The 27,370-nt window shown below is 36.5% G+C and overlaps 1 protein-coding gene across 4 annotated transcripts in view; it reads left to right on the plus strand.

Annotated features, from left to right (window-relative positions):
• Positions 1 to 27,370, plus strand: part of OSBPL8 (oxysterol binding protein like 8) — a 206,571-nt gene that overhangs the window by 58,453 nt on the left and 120,748 nt on the right. For all 4 annotated transcript variants that reach the window (XM_069094816.1, XM_069094813.1, XM_069094814.1 and 1 more), the window contains one exon: positions 5,808 to 5,918. Coding sequence is in view for 2 of the 4 variants with exons in the window: in XM_069094813.1 (XP_068950914.1) it covers positions 5,874 to 5,918 (45 nt within the window). In the remaining 2 variants the exon portion in view is untranslated. Of the gene's footprint in view, positions 1 to 5,807; positions 5,919 to 27,370 lie in introns of those variants that run through there.

A 27,370-nucleotide genomic window follows, 5' to 3' on the forward strand; every position in this document is an offset into this window, starting at 1 on the left:
GCCAGCAGGAAGGGACTCCAGATCAGCAGCACTCCAGATCAGCAGCAGCTGTGACTGTTTCCAGATTTATCAACACACAGATGTGAAGGACAAAGTGAGAGGTCAGTGCAGTCTGGACTTTGGGACCCAGTAAGTGGGAGTGTGTGGCTTTTGCCCCTGGGGTGAGAAGCCGCTGAGATGCAGGCACAGCCAGCCAGCACCACATGGCAGCTTCAGCTCCTGGCCTGCACAGTGTAGGGGGATCAAGTACCAATCTGAGGGGTAATCACTCTTGGCTTTAACCTTCTTGGATCTGGATTGCAGACTAGGGTGGAGGTCCTGGGGTATGTGTCCAGCTTGCAAGAGCATGTGGAGACCTCAGAGAGGGCACCCATCTAATACCTCCAGCAGCTGAGAAAACCCCAGCATTTGGGACGAAAGCTCCCCTGTCTGGTGGCAGAGTCCTACTGTGGCAAAAAGCCCAGGGGTCAAGTGACTGAGGGGCGACATGACCAGGCAAAGGAAACAAAGCAGACAGAAGATTCCAACATTAGGCTCCTATTTGGGGGACAAAAAGGAGCAAAGCATGGAACAGGAGGAAGACAGTGAACTCAGAACTCCTGTACCAAAAGCTTCAAAGGAAAATATGAGCTGGTTACAGGCAATAGAGGACCTTAAGAAGCAGATAAGAGAAGTGGAGTAAAAATTGGGAAAAGAAATGAGAAAGATGCAAGAAAATTATGAAATTAGAGTCAACAGCCTGACTGAGGAAAATCAAACCTTAAAAAATAGACTAACTCAAATGGCAAAAGAGGCTCAAAAAAGCAATGAGGACAGGGATGCCTTGAAAAGCCCGAATTTGCCAGATGGAAAAAGAATCTCAAAAACTCAATGAGGAGAATCATTGCTTCAGAATTAGATTGGAGCAAATGGAAGCTAATGACTTTATGAGAAATCAAGATGCTGTTAAACAGATCCAAACAAATGAAAAAATGGAAGGCAGTGTGAAATATCTCATGGGAAAAACCACTGACCTGGAAAATAGATCCAGGAGAGAGAATTTAAAAATTATTGGACTCCCTGAAAGCCATAATCAAAGTAAGAACCTAGAAATCATCCTCCAGGAAGTTCTCAAAGAAAACTGCCCTGATGTTTTAGAACCGGAGGGCAAAATAGAGGTTGCAAGAATCCACCAATCACCTCCTGAAAAGCATCCCAAAAAGAAAACTCCTAGGAATATTATAGCCATGTTCCAGAATTCCCAAATTAAGGAGAGAATATTACAAGCAGCCAGGAAGAAACAATTTAAATATTGTGGAAACACAATCAGGATAACCCAGGATCTGGCAGCTTCTGTACTGAGGGATTGAATGGCTTGGAATATGATATTCTGGAGGTCAAACCTCCAGATTAAAACCAAGAGTCACCTACCCAGCAAAACTGAGTATCATGTTTCAGGGGAAAATATGGTCATTCAATGGAATAGAGGACTTTCAAGCATTCTTGATGAAAAAACCAGAGTTGAATAGAAAATTTGACATTCAGATACAAGAAGCAAGAGAAGCATGAGAAGGTAAACAGGGAAAAGAGGAACTTATCAAAGTTGAACTGTTAACATTCCTACATGGAAAAACAATAATTGTAATTTATGAAATTTCTCAATAGTTGAAGGGAATAGAAATATATATATATATATATGTATATATGTCTATATATGAGGGTATATGGGTATATGAATACATATGTGAATGTGTGTATATATGTTTACAGGTATATGTAGATAGAGGGCACAGAACCAATTTAACAGGAAGGGATGATACTTAAAAGGTGAAATTAAGAGGTGAGAGGAATATAATGAGAGGAGATGGAGAGAGACAGATTGGGGTAAACTATCTCATACAGAAGAGGCAAGGGAAAATGGTTACAATGGAGGGGAAGAATAGGAAGGCAAAAGGGAATGGGTCAACCTTATTCCCATTGAATTTGGCTTGAGGAGGGAATGAAATACACACCAAATAGGGTATCTCACCCTCCAGAAGAGTTGGAGGGGAAGGGGATGAGAGGGGGGATGATGGAAGGGAGGGCAGGTGGTGGGGAGAGAAGTTGGAAGCACCCAGTTTTGAAAAGGGACGGGATCAAAGTAGAGAATAGAACAAGTGAGAGGTGGAATATGAGGGAGGGAAATATAGTCAGTCTTTTACAATATATCTACTTTGTTATTGTTCTGCATTAGCCACACATGTACAACCTATACTGAACTGCTTATCTTCCTAGTAAGTGTGGGTGACAAGGGAGGAAGGGAATGAATCAGGAATTCAAAGTTTTAAAATCAAATACTCAAATATATATATATATATATATGTTATTATTAATACTATTTTACATGTAATTGGGAAGTAGGATGTACAGGTACTGGGGCATAGAGATCCACTGGAAAAGTCAAAAGGCGTATGGGAGAAAATATGGGAGAGAGCAGATTGGAGGAGGGGATATCCTGTGGGAATGCTATTTTGGGGCGGTGGGTAGGGGAAAAACGGGGAGAAAATTTGTAACTCAAAATCTGGAGGAAATGAATGATGTAAATCAGAAGCTAATAAAGCATTTGAAAAATAAAAAAAAAAGAAATTATACATGATGAATACAGATAACCCCATAAACTGATACGGAGTGAAGTAAGCAAAGCCAAGAAAACAATATACATAGTACCTAAAACAATTTAAGTGAATAGGACTATACATCAAAAAAACTAAAATAAATGTAATGAAATTATAAAGATCAAATAGGACTGGAATGAAGAGATATGAGAAGACAGCTTACCTGTGGGGGGCAGGTAGGAGGTATATAGGTGTCATACATTGCACGTGATTTGGACTTTGCTATGTGCCAATCAGTTATGCTAATATTTTTTCTTACTAATATTATTTGTCATATGGGATGGCTCTCTGGTAAGGGAACGTGGAAGGGTACTGGGAATAACTATAACAATGTAAGAAACAAAATATCAATGAAAGTATTAAAATCTAATTGGGAAATATTTAAAAAATAAAGTACAACATAATGTTAATTTGCATTTATGGTGATATGCATCAGTAGCTATCTCTTTCTGTTTGTGTTTGACACTGCAGTTATCCCTTCCACTTTGTGACTTTCCCCTTTGAGATATTGATGTATTGTGTGTCAGTGTAAGAAATTAAATGAGAATTTTTTTCGGAGTTTTGTGGAAACCACAGATGATAAGCAAAGGCCAGCAGATGACAGAAAAAGTTTGGAAACTCAGAAATGTATGCAATAAATTTTGTATAGCATTATATAATAGCAACCCAAATTTTACAATAAGGTAAATATATTAAATAAATATATTATACCCCATAAAAGATAAAGAAAAAATTCAGATTTTTTCTCTTGTATGGAGGGTCAGAAAATTTTACATGGATTTTCTAGATTTTCTAGGGGCAGCTTGACCCTAACCCCCATGATGTGGATGGGATAACTGTACTGATTTAGTCATCCCACATATTGTATATATTTATTATCCCCTCTGTGTCCCATTTATAGCACCTTCCCTCTTCTGTCACTTAGTCAGACCCTATCATTTGGCTCCTTCCATTAAGGATTCAAAGCAAACATGGGGGAAAAGAAATCCTAATCTGTACATACTAGAACATCATTTCTAAATGCATATTAGATTATTGGCCAGATCATCCTCAGCTAAGCTGTGCCAAAGGAATTGTCACAATAGTCAACATGCTTTTGCACTGGTTTCCCAATTTTTTACATCCAGTCCTAGTAACTGGGGCATGGTTTTCAAACAACTTCTAAGATCAGTAGTGTTACAACGATAGAAATGGAATGTCTTTTAGCTGTATGGATTAAATAATTGCAATTAAAAATGCATTCCTTTTTAAAGTACAGTGGCCGTTCAGACAAAAGCTTTAAGTTTGTTTTAAGTGATAAAAGAAAATGACAATGAAGTAAATAGTGAAAAAGCTTGTACTATAAATGTTGATTGGTTTAATTGCTTTCAAAATGGATTTGAATTGCATAATGTTAAAATTATGGGAAAGATGACCAGTGTGGATGAGGAGGTGGCAGCTAAATATTCTTAGTTTTCCAGAAAATAAAAAGGTAGATATACTGATCAATGAATTTTTAATGTGGATTAAATAGACTTATTTTGGACAATTGATGCCTTCTAAAACTTATGTATCTAAGAAAGGAAAGACCTCAACTCGAATTTAAAGTGTCTAAAGATCACCTAACACTTTTATTGAAAGGTAATACAGAAGAGGCAGGTAGGTGGCTCAGTGAATAGTGTTGGGCCTGGAGTCAGGAAGAGACCTGAGTTCAGATATGGCCTCAGACATTTACTAGCTGTGTGACCCTGGACAAGTCACTTAACTTTTGTTTGCCTTAATCCACTGGAGAAGGAAATAGCAAATCACTCCAGCATCTTTGCCAGAAAACCTTGTGGACGGGATTAGTGCAGTATGATCCACAGGGTCACAAAGAGTCAGACACGACTGAACAGCAACAACAACAATGTAGAAGGAAGAAGATTTTAAATTAAAACCAATACTTATTGGGCTTAACACTCTGAGAATAACTTTCAAATACTTTCCAGGTCTTTGGTGGTCAGAAAAGCATGGGTGACTAAAACTATTTTCAAAGACTAGTTTTCAAGTTATTTTAGCTGTTGAAAAATTTTGCAAGGACAACCATATCTTGTTTAAAGCATTACTTATGTTAGATAATGCCCTTGGCCAACCAGCTATATTTCTTTCATTACATAGAATGTGAGCATGCAAATTTGCAAAAATATGGATAAAGCTTTTATACCTACCAGGATATGTAAGAAGATTTATAGTAAGAGAAGACTATGCTGCTAAAATATATTAAATTTTTTTTTGTTATATTGTCAGTGTAGGATTGTCTTTAGATATGATATTCAAGAATTTTAAAATTTTCCTTCCTATACCTTCTCTATTACTTTGCAATAAACTTGACTCAGAAATAGACTTTTCTTATCTTTTGCTGTTATATTACATTCATGAACAGGTAAGAAACTTATTTTAAAATTTTTCATTGCATTTTTCCTTTGGACTAGAACCAATTATTGTATTTTACAGTTTAGCTATAAATTTGAATACCTTGAATTTGAATAATGCACCCACTTCATGCTACATTTATTCACACTAATTGGGAACTGTCATTTCATCGTTTTTATTTTTTTAATCATTTTTGTTCTGGCCTTATGGCTCTCAACATGGCAGTCAGTGAAAATGAAAACAAAAAGTACTGTATATGTGGAATAATATGCTATAAAATGCCAATATTTATCAAGTTTCTTTTAGTCTTATGGCTCTTAAACTAAAATGGATCAGTGATAGTTTTCCTCCAGGGGTATAATCTATACTTTCTTATTATCTGTGACTTGTCCATAACTTCCTATAAATCTTCCTCAGGGTTGCACCCAGCAAAAGGGTAATCAAGAAGCCCTCTGAAACACCCCAAATAGAATTGTTTTCTCTATACTATAGCAATTTAAAAATCTACATACCACTTATTAATTACATAATATTTTGTCTTTTTTTTTTTTTAGCTCTAAAGCTACATTATCATCTCCTTCAAGGCATGGATTGTATATCATACTTTTTTTGGGTACCTACTTAGTTTCTAATTCAATATCTTGCACCTCTGACATTTAATAACTAGCTGATTTGCAAACTTTTATTCAGACTCTAATGATGTTCCTGTAGTATCATGATATTTCATTTAGTTTCATTTCTTACTACTACTGATGAATCTTTTTTTTTTTTTAACTCTTCCAGGATTCTCAGATGTGCATAATGACCAGGTATTAATCGAAAGGGAGGTATAGCACATTCTCATACAACATGGAAGCAGTTTTGGCAGAAGGCGGGGATCTTGAACGAAATTTGGTGAGTGTTTTAAATATAACATTATATTATTATATTTTGTAATGGGAAAAAAACAGAATTAAGTTAAAAGAATCTGAGGTCATCAAGAATCTTGTCTACAGTGTCTGTAAAAAGGGATAATCTACAGCTTCTACTTAAAACACTTTTAGTGCGTCACATTTGATTCTTTGACAGCTTTAATTATTAGGGAGTTTTCCCTTTGGTTTTGAGCCAGAAATCTTTGTTGCTGCAACATATTTGCTTTTCTAATTATGCAGGACTAAGCAGAACAAGACCTTTGAAGTAATGTCATACTCTTCAGAAGCACATCAGAGTAAGACAGGTCTAGGATCCTGATGTTGATAGTACAGTACTTTATCAAATGCTTTGGTAAAATCCAGTGAATTATATTTATGACATTTCCCTGATCTTCTAGTTCAGTAGGCCTATCAAAAAACGTTAGTCTCTCTTGACATCCCAGATGAAACCGTGCTGATTCACTGTAGTCACTACTTCATTTTCTATTTACTAATCACCTTTTAAATGATTCATTCTGACCTATAATTTAAATTTTACTCACTTCTATTTAAAAAAAATTGGACAGTTTGCTTTTGGCCAGCCCTGTCGTCTCTCATCTCTTGCCATGATCTTTTAAATAGGCATTGTGGAGACAGTGGATCAACATTCACATCTGTCTTTTCTTTCAGAACTTGAGTTTGAAGTTCCAGGTAACTTGAATTCATGAAGGACAAACTGGTGCTTCCTTATTCTTTACTTAACCTTGGATTGATATCAACTATTTCTGCCATTTTATTTTGTTCTTTCTTTTCCAAAAGTCATTCCCCATGGCAGAGAAAACAGAAGCAAAAAAAAAAAGAACTGAGCAGCTCTGTTTTCTCCTGTCATTTATCATTCCATCCATTTCAAATAATGAGGCTATTTATACTTTTAGCTTCTTACATGCCCACAGGACAGCTTTAATAACTTTGTTATCCTCAGTCTCCTCATCAGCCTCAACTTATTCTGACTATAGCACTCATAATACTGTTTTTATAGAATTTGTGTTCAAGGGATACCTTCTAAGTAAAGCTTTTCCTGATTTCCCAATCTGTTGGTGCTCTTCACTGCAAAAATTCACCTTCTCTTCATTTTGTGTGTACTCATTTATCTACATGTTTGTTTTCCTGAATGAAATGTAAATTCCTTGAGGACAGGGATTGTTCCATTTTTGTCTCTCTCCATTGTCCAGCACAGTGCCCAGCATAGAGTAGGTATATAATAAATTCTTATTAATTAATTAACTGTACCATACTCTTATACTCATCTTTTCCTCTTATCTGTCCTTAGTTCTTCTCTGAATATCTTAAAAAATTTTAAGTTAGCTGGTGAGTTTTCTATGCATTCATATCCATCTCCCTGGAAACCTCTCATTTTTCTTTATCATTGGAATTGTTTCTCTTTACGTCTTCAGAATTTCATTCTTAAAAGTTTCCTATACTTCCTGGGATATCGTCCCTTTAGAATTTTAATGTATAGAATCCTGGAAACTTGCTTCCCCAAAATCTAGGGTACATGTCACACTCTGCCTGACTTTCTTTTTCTTCTCTGTCAGAAATTCTAGAAAAGGAATAGTTACTTTCTTCTCATGGTTTCTTTCTTTTTCCACCCTAGCAAAATCCTTTGTTGATGAGAGTCTATCTAAGTATCTACCTCTTGAAAGTTGAAGTTACTATCATTATTATTATTAAGGCAATCCACACAGTTATTAGCAGTTCTTCTCTTGGCAAATTAAAAGCTCTAGTAGATGTTGGGTTACTTTGAAGTCCACTAACCATCACTATTATGTCATGTTTCTTTGTTTAACTTGTGATCTCTTTTCTACAATCCTCATTTAGTAAGTGTTTCTGTCCAAGTGGGCTCTAATGCTCTGATGGCAAAACTGCATTTGTTTCACCCTCAGTTGATCTTCATTCAGATGTCGTCCACGGTGCTTCTCTCCTGGTTCCTTAATTTCCTAACAGGAGTTAAGTAAAACCTGTTTTGTTTGAACTGATGTTTGTCTTCTGTTCCTCATTTGCTGTATATCCTCAGCACATTATTTAAATGCCCTAAATGAAATAGTACTTATCAAAGGCTGAGTTGCCTAAATTAGCCATTTTAATTTCAGTTATGAAGAGTCTTCTCATGGGAAAGTTAAAGATAATTCTCTTGGACATCCTGCTTAACCATTGTGGTTTGTATGTGACAATTCCATGTTTCTTTTGAGTTTTTAAATAGTTAATGATTATAAATTAAAATTTATTAAAGGAGCATAAATAGTAGACATTAATGTTATAAGGTTTATTAATTAAATGATTTCCCCCAAGGTCCTAAATTCAGTTGGCAGTGGAAATAAGTTCTTGTTAGTTCCAGTATTTTTTTTTCTACTCTGACACTCTCTTAACTTCTCAAGGAGCTGTAATCTGATAATACAGTCACAGATTTGAATGCAGATACATATAATACAAGGTTGAAGGTGATATCCAGGTAAAGGAAAAATTCAGACAACATTTTTTACAAAAATGATACCAAATCATATTAAATTTTATATCAGTGAAAGCGTCATCAAGGTGTCATGTGAGGTGGATCTTGAAGGAAGGAAAGAATTAGATCTAACCAAAATTGCATTCTAGTCATGGGGACGTCTTATATAAATGCCTAGGGGTTGGTGAGGGCAAAATGAAATCAGAGAGCTGCTGGGTGGGATATGACTGTGTGAATGTGGACAGTACATGTGGAATAGGGCTGCAAGTGTTTAAATGTCATGGTCAGGAGTTTATGTTTCATCCCTTGAGCTTTAGAGAGCCATTGAAGGTTTTTGGACAGAGTAGTGATATGGTATTAGAAGGTTTAGTTCAGAAAATGCATGAAGTATGGATTTTAGAAGTGACTGTGGAGACCAGGGAAACTAAGAGACTACTAGAGTAGTGCTTATGGATCATAGAAACTTGAACTAGGGTGGTGGCAGTATGTGTGGTAATGAGAAGGCATTTATGAAGAGATGATACTAAGATAAAATCAATAGGATTTGGCAGCTGGTGCAGTGTAGGAAGTAAGGCAACAAATCAAAGATGATTCAGACATTTAGAGGATAATGATGCCCTTGGTAGAAATTGGGAGGAAGAGAAGGTTTCAGGGGGAACAGGATGGATTCTGTTTTGGATATGTTGAGTTAAAGGTGCTGTTGATAAAACCAGATGGAGATGTTTAATTTGAGAGTTGGGAAAGAGGTGCAGGAGCTCAGGGAACAGATCAGGCTTGAATATTTCATTTTGGTAGTCATCTACATAGAGGTGATATAAAGGATGTGGGAGGAGGAATAGTGATAAGTGAAGGAGACTGAGGAGGACAGTCAAACATGGGAGAACCAAGAGAACAGAAGTCTAGGAAAGAAAATAATAAAAAAAGTGGAGAAAAGCAACTGTTCCAGATATTCATAAATGGGTAGACAGATTAGAATTGGAAAAAGGTCATTTGATTGATAGGGGTCTGCAGGCTATCTTGGGAAGAGTTGTTTTATTAGAACAGAACAGTGGGTATGAAAGCCAGATTAGAGGACATTTGACATAGAGGAAGCCAGTGTAGACCATTTTTTTAGAAGCTTAGTATTGGAGAAAAGACTTCATAAACACACACACACACACACACACCACACCCCTTTGTCGATATGTTGAGGAATGGCATACTGAAGGGGAGATATTTTTTAGGATAGAGACCTAAGCATATTTATATGTAGGAAGAGAAAGCACCAGTAGAAAGAGGAATTGAAGATGAGGGAGAGACAGGGAGAGGCAGCTTGTGGCCCAATGAATAGAGTGCCAGGCCTGGAGTCAGGAAGACCTGAGTTCAGACATATGACCTCTGACACTTACTAGCTGTGTGACCCTGGGCAAGTCACTTAACTTTGTCTCCGTTTCCTCATTTGTAAAATAAGCTGGAGAAGGAAATGGCAAACCACTCCAGTATCTTTGCCAAGAGAATCCCAGCTGATGTCATGAAAAGTCAGACACACCTGAAATGATTGAACAGCAAGAAAGGGAGTAATTATTGAACATAACTGAATGAAAAAGGAGTAGATGCCACTGATGTCGTAAGTACAGATTGCATCCTGATATTTTGTCTGTGAACATAGAAAATAATCCATTTAAATTCCTAAATTTCATAGCCTTCGGCTAGGTTTGCACATAGCCAGGGGTCTGTTTACTTTTTAAAAAGCGTGAATCCTTTCTGCTGCTTCTGGCAAAATTGTTCAGTCCTATTTGCCAAATAGTGGCCTCTCCCCAACTAGAAGGACTAATGTGTCAAAAAATCACTGACAGCTGTCACAAATCAGAAATTTAAGAGTTAAGTGATTAATAAAACAAAATACTTTGTTTCAGAAATCTGCTGGTTTGTTTTCTTAGTGTAGAGAAGACAATGAGTATATTGAAGTGGGCATGGCTACTTGTTTTGGTAAAATAGGTTCTGATGGGCAAAAAAATTCAGAGATTAAGAAAATTTCCTCTGGTACCAAGTATTTCCTGAATATAGGTTACAGAATTATTTCTAAAAACTATATAATATTGTTTGTCCTATATTATGAGTTTAAAAAGAAGTATAGGTGCTTTTTAAAAGTAGAGCATAGGGGCAGCTAGGTGGCACAGTGATTAGAGCACATTTGCTAGCTGTGTGACCTTGGACAAGTCACTTAACCCCAATTGCCTTGCCTTCCCCCCTCCAAGAAAAAAAAAGTAGAGCATAATTATAGCATATACCTGCCATTCTACATATTAACTAAATAAAATGTTCATATATTGCTCACCCTAACAGATTTCTGTTTTACATTGTTAAAAAAAATTTAGTGAGCTTAACAGATGCCCCCAAAAGAACATTTCCCTATACAAAGTAGAATAGAAAAAGAGGATTACATGTAACTTTAAAAATTGTCTTGCTTATACATATTTCCTTCTGAATTTATTACTTTTTTCTTCTTTGCATTTAAAAGTGCATAAGTGATCAGCTTTAGGGGGGTACCACTAATAGCTGTCACTAAGTTTTTACCTCTCTTTCAGTCTTCCTCTAATAGGAAGGTGAGGGAACTCCAGTGAAACAAAAGAAATCCATACATTGGCCATGTCTAAAAACGTATGTTTCATTCTACATGTTGACTATATCACTTCTCTCTCATGAGGTGAGGAATGTCTTTTATGTGTCTTCTAGAGTTGTCTTTGGTCATTGCATAGATTACAATTCTAAAGTCTTACAAAGTTATTTGGATATTTAATGTTGTTACTCTTATCAGTTCATACAAGGCCTCCTAGGTTTCTCTGAAATCATTCATTTTATAGTTTTTTATGACATAGTAATCTTTTATTGTATCTTTTATGCATCTGTATACCATAATTTGTTCAGCCCATTCCCTAATTGATTGGCTACCCACTTAGTATCTAGTTCTTTGCCACTACAAAAGTGTTGCCATAAATACTATTACACCTATGGGCCCTTTTCCTCTTTTTTTTTTTTTTTAAAGCAATTGGGGTTAAGTAACTTGCTCAAGGTTACACGGCCAGTTATTTTTTGTGTGGGTGCCAAGTATCGGCCGGCGCTCTTATTCACTGCGCCACCTGGCCCACCCCACCTTTTCCTCTTTTGCTGGGTTAAGGCTAATGCACATTTTATCACCTTTTTTTTTTAAAGCATAGTTCCAAATTGCTTTGCAGACTCTCTGGACCAAATTCACCGCTCCGTCAGTCGTGCATTAGTGTGTCTATCTTTCCATAGCTTCTCCAGCTACTCTCTTCTTCTTTTTGTCCTCATTGCCAATCTGATGGATATGAGGTAGAACCTTAGAGTTACTTTAATTTGCATTTCTCTGATATTTGGAGCATTTTTTTTCAGATGTCAGTTGATAGCTTGGATTTCTTCCTTTGAGAACTGCCAATTTGTATCCTTTGAGCATTTATCTATTAGGTAATGGCTGTCCTTCTTAAGCAGGGCAGGGCATGTCCCTAAAATCTTAGACTTTTGTATATTTGAATATCTTGGAGAGGCATAGGATCAGACCTGGGAATTCATTGGTCGGTAAAACTCCCAGATGAAGAAGCTTCCTTTACCAATTCAGGTTAGCACTTTCTCTTCAATTTATAGTCTTCAAGGGGCACTGATAGGTTATGTGACTTGCCAGGGGATACATTGTCAGGGCAAGATTTGAACCTAGTTCTTCTTGGTTTTGACCCTATTTCCCTATTAACTATGCCATGCTGCCTCTGAATTCTTGAATAATAGACCATTATCAGAGAAACGTACAAAATTTTCCCTCCCTTTTAAGTTTACCTTAGAATTTTAACTTCCTTTTTTTGATGCAATTTTTCAGTTTCATATAATGAAAATTTTCAGTTTTGTCATCTGTGATACTCTATAGTGAACCTCCTCTATCTATAATTGTGAACCATTTTTTCATTTCCTGCTCCTGTAATTCCTTAAAAAAAAATTGCTGTTCAAGTGGTAGGTATACGCTATGTTGAGAACAAGGTGACTAATGCTGGGGGTGTAATGACAAAAGGATTGCTTTCTGTTCTTAAGGAGCCTACATTTTACTAAAAGATACAGTATTAACACAGATAAATAAATACAGAATAATTTTAGGATATTGAGAGTACTAACAACTTGTTATTATGGTTATAACAATAATTAGTTGTAGTGGAAGGTCACACATTTTAGGCTCTGACAGCAGTCCCAAACACTGTATCTTAGAATGGAAAGCTTTCCTTTTTGGATCTCACCTCTCAAAATCTAATTCTGATCTAAGAAACTTTTTCAGATAATTTGATATGGTCCCTTTTTATTTTTATCTCTTCATTTCCTGACTTTAAAGTATTCATATTCTAGGGAACTTGACAGAAGAATATATATAACTCAGTTGTAAAAGTGAAAGGGGAGATCTATAAAGAGAAAAAGACTCCCAGTATCTAAAACAACTATTATAAGGAAAACATATGAACTTCTCTTTGAAAAGCAGATTTTCAGACTCACCAGATGTGATGTAGCTGTGTGCTGAACCTTTTGAGAATAGAACATGTTAATGCTAGCTAGAACGTGTTAATGCTAGCAAGATAGTTCCTAAATCTAGACACTTCACATGGAGTTGTTTCTTTGTTCATGATAAATATAATTTAGTTCGAGTTATTTTTTCAAAGAAATAATTGGCATTTCTCTTTAGATATCTCTGTTAAACTTCTCTACATTCCCTCCTCAATCCCTTACCTTCTTATTCTTTTATTCATTCTTGTTAAATAAATAGTATGTAAAACATAAAAAAGAAATAATTCTAGTTTTTATGGAATGAATTTTCCTGGCCAGTATCATTTTTAAAGGATAATATCTCTAAATGCTCTTCAATTTGAATTCTGTTTATGTCATGGCTTTTTAGAAGGAAGCTTCCCACTTACTGTTTGCCAAGGGTGAAAATCTTTAGATTGCAATCTTTGATTTTTAAAACATGAAAATTAGTTAAATTGAAGGCTTTTTTTTTTTTTGGCCTTTTGGAAGGCAATTGGGGTTAAGTAACTTGCCCAAGGCTGCACAGCTAGTGTGTGTGTGTGTGTGTGTGTGTGTGTGTGTGTGTGTGTGTGTTAAGTGTCTGAGGCTGGAACCAAACTCGGTCCTCCTGACTCTGGGGCCGGTGCTTTACTCGCCCCTAAATTGAAATTTTTTTAGCTCTTGGGAGAAGTTTTCATTATTTTTCAGGTTGTATGGAAGCATTTCCTAGCACATATAAGGATAGGGGTAGAGAGTTAAACTTGATGAAGGGATGAGAATGGTAAATGTCCCATTATCAAGGATTTACATTTTTCTTCTCTTGAAGAATTCTTTGTGTAAAGCTGCTTAGAATAGAATGAGAGGTTATATACATTGTTTAGAGATCAGCCTCTCCAACTGACTTTCAGGAATTTACTTGTTTAATTATATCTAAATGTGAGAGCATTTTAAAGAGAGTAACATGATGGAATAGCATCTTCCCATAACTGTGTAACAGTAAATCTCCTAAGAAAAAAAGTGGTTTGAAACTACATTATACATAAAGCATTCCACTTCTAGAAAATAAGGCAGATGACATTTAATCTTTGGGTATTTATACTACATATATAGATATTTAAACCACCTACAGTGATTTCTCATATACTTTTATATTCATGAAGATTCATATTAGAATAACTGATTAGCCTGATGCATTTTATTAATTATTCATACCTGAATTGCTCTTTAGCAATTAATAACAATTCCATTTTATAGTATACAGTTTTATATCCCTTTTAATAGTAAAAAGAATCTTTTTTGAAGAATTATTTGTTTCTTATTCTCAAAAATTTTTTACAGAAAGGTATCTGAAGAAATATCCAAACAGAGCAAAATTTTGATATCAGAACTTTTTTTTTTCTTTTTTTGGAGGGGGAAGGAAGGGCAGTTGGGGGTAAGTGATTTGCTCAAGGTCACACGGCCTTGTTTTTGTGTTAAGTGTCTGAGCCCGGATTTGAACTCAGGGCCGGTGCTCTATTCGCTCAGAACTGCTTTTGTATTAATTGGTGATGGTGTATGTTTGTTGGCCACCTAAATTGAAACACTTTTGAGGGTCTGGAAAAATAATAAGACTTAATCTTTTTATTTTTATTTTTAATCTCCAACTGTTATCTTGTTTTAGCATGAACCCTTCTGGCAAGCTGAAATTAGATTTAGAATTATGAGATGTTAGTGATGAAAGAGAATCTATCCATTTAATTTTACATATGAGGAAACTGAAACCTAACAGACTTTGACTTCCCTGAGGTCAGATGGCTAGAAAATGGCAGAGGTCTGAATACTCCCAATAAAGTGTTCTTTCCATATAAAACATCATTTTTCTCCCCAAATCGTCCATTTACCCTATGGGCACTTGAGAGTTTAGACTATCATACCAGAAGAGAAGGGAAATAAACTTAGTTCCTACTCTGTGCACGACACTATGCTAAGCCTTTACAAATATTATTTCATCTGATCCTCACAACAGCCCTGTGAGGTGGGTGGTATTATCTCCATTTTACAATTGGGGAAACTGAAACAAGGAGAAGTTATGTGATATTCCCAGAATCACACAGCTAGGAAGTGTTTGATGTTAGGTTTGAACTCAGGTCTTTCTGTTTCCAGGCCCAGCACTCTCCATCATGCCACTGTGCTGCTTCAAAATAAGAGTAGCATTGAGCAAGTGCCAGTTTCCTTTCTTTGTGATAGCTATTCCTATTGATGCTTTTGTATGACCCAGCTCTTTGACATCTTGATTTTCTTTCCATTCCCAGTGTCAAACCTCTACACATACTGTACCTAGTCTGTTTTACTAGAATACATTAGGAAGATGGTCTTTATTAATGAAAAAGGAATAATTACAAATTAAAATCTCAGGAAATGTAAAAGTTAATGTTCTCTAGAAAATTTCATCTAACATTTAGTTTTTATTATATATTTTATATTATGCCTTTGAACAATATATAACAAATGAAATAGCTTATATTACATTCTGTTTTCTTGTGTGGCTAATACATGAAGTTGATTTACCTATCATATATGAGATAACTTAGTATATGGATGGGGAAAATAAAGTTAAGATGATATTAGCAGATTGCCTGTGGTAGTTTGATCTTGTGTAGGGTGATATCCTTAATGAGTGATATGGTAGTAAGCAGAGGTAGTGTCTTGAGTTGGGCTAGATAGTATTCAGTCTCATGTGTCCATGTAAAGAGATGACCAAAATAAAATTCAAAATAAGCTCTTATTTTAAACTGTAAAATAGAATTGTTTACTGCAATGTGTAAGATTAGCCTCCATTTACTTAAATATTTATGTATGTGGGACTTAAGCTGTCTTGGGTAACCTGTTTCTCAGTTCTCACCTTCCACAGATATTGTGACTTGATCACATGATCCTCAGCCAGTTTCATGTGAGGCCTAAAACTTTTTGATATCTTTTTAGTAGGTAGATTTTTGCATGACTGGTTAGCTCACATAGTTAGAGCAGATGATAATGAAGATGAAATCATTAATTCTCTGATCTTTGTATCATAATCATAGACTGAAGATCCAACCCTTAACTGAGAGCCTTGTTACATGCAAGTCATTGATCATTATTAAAGCCAGACTGGGGGTAGGTGTAGCAGTGAGTAAAGTGCCGACCCCAGAATCAGAAGGACCTGGGTTCAGATCAGGCCTCACACACACACACACACACACACACACACACACACACACACAAAACCTAGCCGTGTAACTTTGGGCAAGTTACTTAACCGCAATTGCCTTCCAAAAGGCAAAATAAATAAATAAATAAAATAAAGCCAGACTATCTTTGTAGAGTGCTTGTATTTATATATGTATGTGTGTACACATACACACAAGTATGTGTATTAATCTATGTATAAAGACACTAGTTAGAGAACTGGTTTGATCAGTACAAAAGCATCAGAACAACTTGAGGAAAAATAACTCAAAGTACATTTGCTATTGATTCATTTAGGCAGCTATTAATTGAATTACTAATGTGTGAAGAACTATATGCTAGGCCCTGGGAGCAGAGGACAGGAAAAATACAAAGTTTATATATAATATGGTCATCATCTTTACAGGTTTATTGTCAGATGGGGCATAAGACACATATACAGGTAACTGATGGAAAATAATATTAAAAGTGCATTAACAAAGTGGCAAGCAGGGCCATATGTGGTCTTGAGAAAAGCTGGTAGTGAGAGGCAGTAATGTCATCTTACTGGGCAAAGAATAAATCTGAAGATAGGTTATTTAGCATGGTGGAAAGAACAATGAATTTGGAGCTGGAAAACCTGAGATGGAATTGTAGCCCTGCTGTTGCTTACCTATGTGCCCTTGGACAAATCACCTAACTTCTCCATCTCTCAGTTTCTTCATCTGTAAAATTAGGAGTTTGGACACCTTGTCTTCCAAAGGCCCTTTCAGCTTATCATAAATATGGCAGCTAACTAGGATTAGAAATATAAGTACAGGGACCAGTCTCTACTGATGTCCTGTGGTGGCATGGAGATAATAAGTTTTCAGTGGCTGTTCCAGTGAAACACAAAGACTTCCCAATGAACACAATGAGAGGGACATTTCAGATGACCAGGACTCAGCAAAAACTTGATAATGGGGAAATGCAAGATGCATTTGGATAGTGACAATTGAAACATTTTTGCAAAAGAATGAAATTTATATGAGGGAACAGTGGGAGATAAGGCAAGATAGACAAGTTGCGGTTAGATTGTAGAGACTCTTGATTAGTATGGTATATTGTTGAGTGTAGTGTTGATGCTTGAGTTTTGTCAAATATGTAGTTGGGTGCCATTGGTGGATTTTGGGCAGTGGAATCACATAGAGTGACATTTTGGAAAATTAGTGCTAGCTGTATGCAGGCTAGATTAGAGTGGGGAGAGACTGAGTATAGGGAGACCAATTAGAAAGGGGCAATATGCAATGAAAAGAATATTATGAGTTAGAGGACTTAGATCCAAATCACAGCTCTGTTCCTATTTGTGTGACCTTGGGTAAGTCCCTTAACTTCTGGACCTCATTTTCCTTATCCATAAAATGGGATGGAGAGGAGTTTAGACTAGATAATCAAAGAACTTTTCCAGCTCTAAATCTATAATACTGTGATCCTGAGACTGAATTAATTTAGTACCATTGAGAAAGGGAAGAAATAGAAGCAGAGGAACAATAGAATGGATTTTGTGGCTGATGTGATATAGAGGATGAAGAAGCAGTTAAAGATTACTGTGATTTTCAGTTTCCTGACTGGGATGGTGGTGGTACTAATAATAGAAATTGGAAGGAAGGAAGGAAGAAGGGAAAGAAAAAAAAAAAGAAGGAATGAAGAAAATCCACAGAAAGGTCAGGTGCAAAGGGAAAATTTTGGTTTCAATTTTAGACATAGACTAGAAACTGCCCAATATTGACTCAAATCAAATTCCTTTCTTAAGATAAGATTCATTACATCTTATTCATAGAATTTAAGAGCTTGAAGTTGAGTTTGAATGGAGGTTATTTTGAGGGGAAAGAAAACGAGTGTGGCTTTCAGCACATTGAATTTTTATTGATAGTGGAGCATACTGGTGGAGAATTAGCTGACATTTGAGATGCAAGAATGAAGTTTAGAAAAGAGTTCATAGCTAGACATATAGATATAGGAGTCGTGTATATAAAGGTAATTGAAGGTTTAAAAAGATAATCTTACCAAGGAATTTTTCTTCAATTCTAGAGGAAACATCAGATGCTTGACGTTTAGTTGTGGACTCCATATTTATCTATGGGACAGGTAGAAAAAAATGGAACAGGGAAAAATAGAAAGGTCAGAGAGAGATGAAGGTTTCTATGACAGTGTAGTTGTTGAAGACACTAAGGGAAGAGATTTGAGGAAAGGAGTGGCCATAATGTCAGGTGTTGAAAGCAGGATATAAACAGGGTGGAGAACCTACAGTGGGGCCATATGTAGCCTTCTAGGTCTTTGGGTGCGACCTTTTGACTGAGTCCAAGTTTTACAACACAAATCCTTTTATTAAGGGGATTTGTGTTGTGAAGTTGGGATTCAAAGGGCCACACTTGAGGGCCTAGAGGGCCACATGTGGCCTCAAGGCCACAGGTTCCTCACCCCTGGTATAATAGCTTAGGAATGAAAAAAGGCCATCTATTTGGTGATTTGGAGATTCTCTGATTGGGACATGGTTTTTGAAAAAAAAAAAAAACTTTCATTAGATATCGTTTAAAGATTGGAAATGTAGACTACAGGAGTTTGAGGAATGAGTAGTAAGAAGAGGGAGGTATCAAGTATAAACTCATTTGTTGAAGTTTTATAGTGAAAGGCAGGCTAATGTGATGCCATTGATGAGTTAACAGGTTAAATGAAAGATTTCTCAAGGTTGCAGATTTAAGCATGTTTATAGGCATAGAGAAAGTCATTAATGGAGAGAGAAAACATTTATTAAGGAAGGGAGAAAATAAGCATTTATTAAGGACCTACTATGTTTTAGGGACTATACTTAGTGCTTTACAAATATGATGTCATTTGATCTTCTCAAAAACCCTGGAAGGTAGATGCTGTTATTATTCCCCTCTACATTTTGGGAAACTGAGGCAAACCAGTGACTTGCCTATCTGACATAGCTAAGAAGTGTCTGAGGCCAAATTTCAATTCAGGTCTTCCCTATTCTAGGCCCAGCGCTATATCCACTGTGTTACCTAATTGCTTTTGTTAAACACTTGTTATGTTCCAGACTCTGTACCAAGCTCTGAGGATACAACTACACAGACAAACAGAAAGATAGACTGTGCAGTCGTGGAGCTTACATGCTAATGAGGGAAGATAACACATAAAAACTGGCAGGCAGCATAGGTATAGAAAAGGGCACCTGGGTGAAGGTAAGGCTGCTGGCCAGAAGGTTGAGAAATTGGGAGAGAGAGGAGTTGAGCCAGGAGTGAAGGGAGATTGGCCTGGGTGTTGCCTGAAATGATTGTCTAGACCAGAGACTTAACAGCCAGGAGAATGGAACTTAGTACTTTTAGGGAGGAAGCTGCTGGTGAAATGGTAGAATATTTAGGAGGATGAGGAGTGGAGCCAGTAGTGAAGAAAGCCTGGTCTGAGCATCCCACAAAGTGGTAGTTTGAGCTGAGGAAGTCATGTCAACAAACATCTTTTAAGAGACTCCTGTAAACGAGTCACTGCTCAGGATACAAAGAAAGGCAGAAACCAGTTCATACTCTTAAGGACCTCACAGTCTAATGGAGGGGAAGCAGTTTTGTACAAACAAATTGTATACAGGATAGATAGAAGGTGACTTCAGAGGGATGGCACTAGCATGAAAGGGGATCGGGAAAGGTCCCTTACCACATGAAAGTCTTGGGACTTTATCTGAGACTTGGAGGAAACCAGGGAAGCCAGAAGGTGTAAATGAGAATTTCAGGCATGGCGAAGGGAGGAGGAGGAGACAGCCAGTGAAAATGTTCAGAATCAAAAAAAAAAAAAAGAAAATGTTCAGAATCGAGAGATGGAGTGTCTTGTTTGAGGAACAGCAAGAAGGCCAATGTCAATGAATAACAGAGAATATGGGGATGAGTAAGGTGTAAAAATGCTTAGTGAATGAAGGAATAGCCTTTATCAAGGACTTGCTATATCAGAGTACTGTGCTAAGAATTGATGATACAAATGAAGAAAAAATTAGTACCCACTGTCAAGGAACTCATATTTCAATAGTGGATGACAACACCCATGGAAAGTTTTAGCTACACATCAAATCAAGTGGAAAGGTCCCATGGTCTTTAGGGTGCAGCAGCAAAGTAGATGTTAATGCCTCTTCTTTAATGCCATTTCCACAGATAAAATGATATATCCTTTTCTGATGTTGAACCACTTGACAGTTCCCGGAACTTTGATAGAACTTTCTGGTTCTTCAGTAGCTGTGGCCTGGAAAGGTGTAGGAAGTGGCCAGGTTATGAAGGACTTTAAAAACCAAACAAGATTTTTGGTTTTAGAGAGGTAATACAGAACCACTGGAGGTTCCTGAATAATGGTGGTAGTGGGGGGTGTGTGTGTGTGTGTGTGTGTGTGTGTGTGTGTGTGTGTTAGACTTGTGCTTTAGGAGAATCAATTTGACAGCTGAGTAGAAAATGGACTGGAATGGGGGACACTTGAGAAAGAGACCGACCAGCAGATTATTGCAGTAGTCCAGGCATGAGGTGATAAGGACCTGTATCATGGTGGTGGCAATGTCAGAGGAGAGAAGGGGTTGTGTGTATGAGAAGTGATATGAAAGTAGAAATGACAGGACAAGGCAACTGATTGAATGTGGGAAGTATCAGAGAGAAAGTGAGGAATTGAGGATGCCACCTCGATTCCAAACCTGAGTGATTGGGAGGAGGATGATATCCTTGACAGGAAGGGAGAATGTTTGGGGGGGGGGGGATGGAAAATAAGCTCAGTTTTGGACATGTTGAGTTTAAGCAGTCTGTAAGATTTCAAGATTAAGATGTCTAACAGGCAGCTGGAAATGCAATGGGAAATCAGGAGAGATAGGGCTAGACAAATATATCCATATTGAGATGATAACTGAATACATGAGAGCTAATAAGATCTTGAAGTATAAGAGTATAGGGAAAAGAGAATAAAGCCTAGGACAGGCAGCAGAGGACTGATTAGGTAGGTAGACTGGGAGTGAGAGGAGTATTCAGAAGACATAGAGGAAAAAAGAGTCGAAGGGAGAAAAGGATGATTGATAGTCTAAAACTGCAGAAAAGTCAAAAAAGATAACGATTGAGAAAAGTCCACTTGTTTTGGCAATTAAGGGGTTATAGTTCATGAGCCTGAGTGCAGAGTAGTAGCAAAGCCCCACCTCCAGGGCAGGCCAACAGTAAAGCTCTGACCCCTCAGTGCAAGCTAGTAGGAACCTACACAGCCCTTCCTCCCTTTCCAGTGCAAGTTAGCAGCAGGGTGGTATAAGCCAGAAACAAGACCCCAAGTCCCAAGAAATTTGGGACAGACAGTTCCCTTTCCACTCCAGGAACAAAGGCCAACTTTTACATAAAGTCAAAAGTCACAGAATAGACAGAAAAATGATAAAAAAAAAAATCCAAAACAAAAGCAAAAAAACAAACCTGACTATAAAAAGGTACTATGGTGCCAGGGAGGATCAAGTCACAAACTTAGAAGAGGACAATAGTATCAAAATGGCTATGTATGGATCCTCAAAGAAAAATGTGAATTGGTCTTAGGCCCTAAAAGAACTCCTGGAAGAGCTCAAAAAGAATTTTACAAAGCAAATAAGAGAAGTAGGAGAAAAATTGGGAAAAGAAATGAGAATAATGAAAAATCAGCCAGCAGCTTGATAAAAAAAAAAGTACAAAAAAATGGAAAAAGCCATCTAAAAATTATAGAATAAAACAGCTCCTTAAAAAAAATCCACTGAATAAAATAATCCCTCAAAAAATAGAATTGGGAAAGCAGAAGCTAATGACTCCATAAGATATCAAGAAATGAATGAAAAGATAGAAGAAAAGGTGAAATTTCTCATTTGAAAAACATCTGACCTAGAAAATAGATCAAGGAGATATATTTTAAGAATTATTGAATTACCTGAAAGCCATAATAAAAAAAGAAAAAAAGCCTGGAATATCATAATTCAAGAAATTATTAAGGAAAACTGCCCTGATATCTTAAACCAGAGGGCAAAATAGAAATAAAAAGAATCCACCATCTCCACCTGGAAGAGATCCCCAAATGAAAAATTGCAGAAATATCTTAGCCAAATTTCTGAGTCCCCATGCAAAGGAGAAAATAACTGCAAGCATCCAGAAAGAAACTGTTCAGGTGTTGTGGAGCCACAGTCAGGATTACACAAGATTTAGCAGCTTCTGTGTTAAAGGAGCAGAGAACTTGGAATGTGATATTCTGGAAAGTAAAGAAGAATGAAGAATTCACTTACCTAGCAAAACTAAATCAGGGGAAAAATGGATATTTAATGAAATAGAGGACTTTCAAGCATTCCTAATTAAAAAACCAGAGCTGAGCAGAAAATCTGATCTTCAAATATAAGACTCAAGAGAAACACGAAAAGGGAAATAAGAAAGAGAAAACATAAGAGATTCAATAAGGTTATTAAACTGTTTATATTCCTGCATGGCAAGATGCCACAAGCAACTTTTACCACACATTTAGAACCATTAAACCCCATACTATATAAAGTTTTTGGAAAAATAGGTTAAGGAGTCCTACCACATACTTTTATGACACAAATATGGTGCTGATACCTAAACTAGGAAGAACCAAAACAGAGAAAGAAAACTATAGATCAGTTTCTCTAACGAATATCGATGCCAAATTTTTAAATAAAATACTAACAAGGAGATTACAGCAATATATAACCAGGATTAAGCATTATGACTGGGTAGGATTTATACCAGGAATGCAGGACTAGTTCAAGATAAGGAAAACTATCAGCATAATTGACCATATCAGTAAAAAAACCAACAGAAATCATGTGATTGTATTAAAAGATACAGAAAAAGTCTGTGACAAGGTACAGTATCCATTCCTATTAAAAGCACTAGAGAACATGGGAATAAATGGAACTTGCTTTAAAATGATTAGTAATTTATCTGAAAACATCAGCAAACATTATCTGTAATGGAGATAAGCTAGAAACTTTCTCAGTAAGATAAGGGGTGAAAAAAAGATGCCCATCATTATCACTATTATTCAATATTGTATTAGAAAGCATAGCAATAAGAGAAGAAAAGGAAATTGAAGGAATTAGAATAGGCAATGAAGAAACAAAACTATCACACTTTGCAAATGATATGTTGGTATACTTAAAAAATGCTAGAGAATCAACTAAAAAACTTGTAATAATTAACAACTCTAGCAAAGTTGCAAGATATAAAATAAATCTACATAAATCACTAGCATTTTTTCCATATTACCAGCAGAGTCCAGCAACCAAGAGATAGAAAGAGAAATTCCATTTAAAATAACTGTAGACAATATAAAATACTTACCTGCCAAGACAAACCTGGTAACTATGTGAACACAGTTACAAAATACCTTTTACATAAATAAGGTCACATCTAAAGAATTGGAAATATATTAATTGCTCATGGGTAGGCCAAACCAATATAATAAAAATGATGATTCTGACTAAATTAATCTACTCATTCAATGCCATACCAACCAAGCTACCAAACTACCAAAACTATTTTATAGAACTAGAAAAAAGATTTATAAAATTCATCTGAAAGAACAAAAGGTCAAGAATATCAAGGGACTTGATGAAAACAAATGTGAAGGAAAATGGCCTAACTGTACCTGATCTCAAACTTTACTATAACGTAGTAATCAAAACAATCTGTTACTAGCCAAGAAACAGAATGCTAGATCATTGAAATAGATTAAGTACACAATACGTTGTGAAAATGACTATAGTAATTTAGTGTTTGATAAACCCAGAGATCTAAGCTTTTGGGACAAAAACTCATTATTTGACAGGAATTGTTGTGAAACTGAGAAGTAGAATGGCAGAAACTAGGTATAGATCAACATCTCACTCTGTATACCAAGATAAGATCAAAATAGTAGATGATTTAGATATAAAGGGTGATACTATAAGTAAATTAGGAGAGTTTGGATAGTTTACCTGTCAGATCTATGGATAGGGGAGGAATTTAGGACCAAACAAGATACATTTCACATTATGAATGGATAATTTGTATGAAATGGGTAATTGCATAGATAGTTTACCTGTCAGATCTATAAATAGGGGAAGAATTTAGGACCAAATGAAATACAGAGAAAATTGTGAAATGTGAAATGGATAATTTTTGATTATATGTAATTAGAGAGTTTTTGCACAAACAAAATTAGAAGGAAAGCAGAAAACTTGGAAAAAATTTTTTACATTAATTTATCTCTGATAAAGGCCTCATTTTTTGAAGTGTATAGAGAATTGAATCAAATTCTATAAGACTACAAGTCATTCCCCAATTGATAAATGGTCAAAGCATACAAATAGGCACTTTTCAGACAAATCGGTTAATAAAATGTCCTAAGTCACTATTGATTAGAAAAATGCAAATCAAAATAGCTCTGAGGTACTACTACTATCAGATTGGTTAATATGACAGAAAAGGAAAATGATAAAAGGTGGAAGGAATGTGGGAAAACTGGGCCACTGCACTGGTGGTGGAGTTGTGAACTGATCCATACATTCTGGAGAGCAACTAGGAACTGTGCCCAAAGGGCTATAAAACTGTGCATATCTCTTGATCCAGCAACATCACTGCTAGATATATATCCCAATGAGTTTTTAAAAAAGAGAAAAAACCTATTTGTACAAAATCACTTATAGCAGCTCTTTTTGTGGTAGCTAGCAGTTGGAAATTCCTGTCCATCAATTGGGGAATGATTGAACAAGTTGTGCCATATGATTGTAATAGAATATTATTGTGCATAAAAAAATGGTGAACAGGGTGATTTCAGAAAACTTGGAAACCTGGAAAGACTTACATGAACTAATGCAGAGTGAAGTGAGCAGAACCAGGAAAACATTGTACACAGTAATAACAATATTATATGATGAACAACTGTGAATGACTTAGCTTTTCTCAGCAATAATAGTGATCTAAGACAATCCCAAAAGACTCATGAGGAAAAATGATATCAACATCTAGAGAAAGAACTGTTGACATCTGAATACAAACCGAAGCATACTGTTTTTTACTTTTTTTTTAGTTTTAAGTTTTCTTCCACAAATAATGAATATGGTAATGTTTTACATGATTACACATGTATACCATATTTCAGATTGTTTACCATCTCAGAGATGGGGAGAAGGCAGATAGAATTTGGAACTCAAAACTTGAAAAAAAATGTTAAAAATTCTTTTTCATGTAATTGGGGAAAAATACAATATAAAAATCAATCAATTATGAAATACCTAATGTGTTCCAGATATTGTGTTAGATTCTGTGGGTACAAAGAGAAAAGTGGAATAGTCCCTGTCCTTTGGGAACTTATAGACAGAGTCTGTGTTTAAACTTTTTAAGGTAGGCACAGGATATTTACAGAGGACTTTAATCTCTGGAATTCTTTTTTTTCCATTGTCCATCAGAATTCAGTTTATTAGCTGTCTAGCTTTTGGCACTAACAGTTTTGGCACAGTTGAAACAGAGGGGAAAAAACTGTCCTCACTTGTCTCCACATGCTCTCTTTTCATTCCTAAATTTTGTTCTTTGGTTTCCATGCTCAAAATGCAATGGAAGCTGCTTTCTCCAAAGTTACCAGTAATCTCTTAATTGCCAAGTCTGATGACCTTTTCTCAATCTTAATTCTTGACTTCTCTGTGACAGTGAACACTCTTAGCCACCCTCTCTTCATAGATATACTCTGACACTTTGCTCTTTCCTGTGTGACCACTCCTCAGTCTCCATACCCTCTAGCTGTGGGTATAACAAAACGCTCTTTCCTGGGCCTTCTTCTCTTCACTCTCTCTATGTTCTTTCTCTTGGTGACCTTGTCAGACCCCATGGGTTTAAGTATCATCTATTTTCTGATACACCTAGACTATTCTCATTTCTCCCCTGAACACCAGCTGCCTTTTGGATATTGAAAACTGGATGTTCCAAAGCCATCAGAAGCTCAGTCAGTCCAAAACAGCTCATCTTTATGTACAGAGTACTATCATTCTTCCAGCCTCCTAGGTTTTCAGACTTGTTTTTATCCTTGACTATTCTTTTACACCCTATACAATCTGGTCTCTTGCTGTATTTTATCCTTTCTATTTCCACAACATCTATTATACCCTTTCCCTTTTCTCTAGTCATATGGCTACCATGGCAGTTCTGTATTTGGGCTTCCTGCCTTAAGTTTTTCCCTACTCCAGTCTGTTCTCCACAGCATCATGATTTTCCTAAAACACAGGTCTGATCATACCACTCTACTGCACAGTACGGGATTGATTTGTGTGGCTAGAGCCCTCAAAGAGGGTTTGGAAAAAAAACATGACAAGTCTATAACTGGAAGGGCTTCAGAAGTTTTTAGTCTAATTTTATAGATAAGGAGGTGAAAGTATAGAAAAGTGAAGGGATGTGCTGAGGATCACAGAGCTAATAATGGGCTTCAGTGGTAGGATTTGAACCTATGTCTTATCATTCTATATCTTTAGTGCCTTGTCTTTCAGCTCACAATGTTCTGTGATGATAGAGGTGCCTTGCTGAGTAGAAAGAAGACTGAATATGGAATCTGAAGACCTATATTCACACCCCAGTTTTGCCACTCATTATTTGTGTGACCTTAGGCAAGTCTCTTTACAAGTCCCAATTCATTTTTCCCATGGGCAAAATATAAAGTCCCTTCCAGCTCTGTATCTGCTCTTGGCTTACACATTTAGTCACCACCCTGTGCTCTTCTTCCTTGCTTTCTCAACACTCTGTTCCAGATTAAGATCAAGGGTGGATCCTTAGAACTTCGAAAATGTTAGCTGGTCGATCCCTTTCCTCACTTCTCTTGAGTCACTGTGCCTAGTTTAATGGAGCTGTGCCTTTAGGTCTCAGCTCAAGTGCCACTTACCACACCAAGTCTTTCTTGATCTCCTCAGCTGCTAGTACCTTTCCCCTCAAATCACTTTGTATTTATTTTGTATCCATTTTATATGAGATGCAATGTACCGTGTTTCCCCGATAATAAGACCAATCCCGAAAATAAACCCTCCCCTTACTGTGTAAGATTCCTCTAAAATAAGACCTCCCCCCAAAATAAGCCCTATTGAGATTGCTACTGTAGTAAAGGTGATCCCCTGCGCTACACGCTACATTACGGTACCCTCTGTATGCACCGTCCCCCCCCCCCCCCCCCCCCCCCCCCCCCCCCCCCCCCCCCCCCCC

The sequence above is a fragment of the Petaurus breviceps genome, unplaced genomic scaffold (assembly GCF_028583685.1).
Source record: "Petaurus breviceps papuanus isolate PSGF00001 unplaced genomic scaffold, PetGlider_PUasm1.0 221, whole genome shotgun sequence".
Taxonomy (NCBI): Eukaryota; Metazoa; Chordata; class Mammalia; order Diprotodontia; family Petauridae; genus Petaurus; species Petaurus breviceps.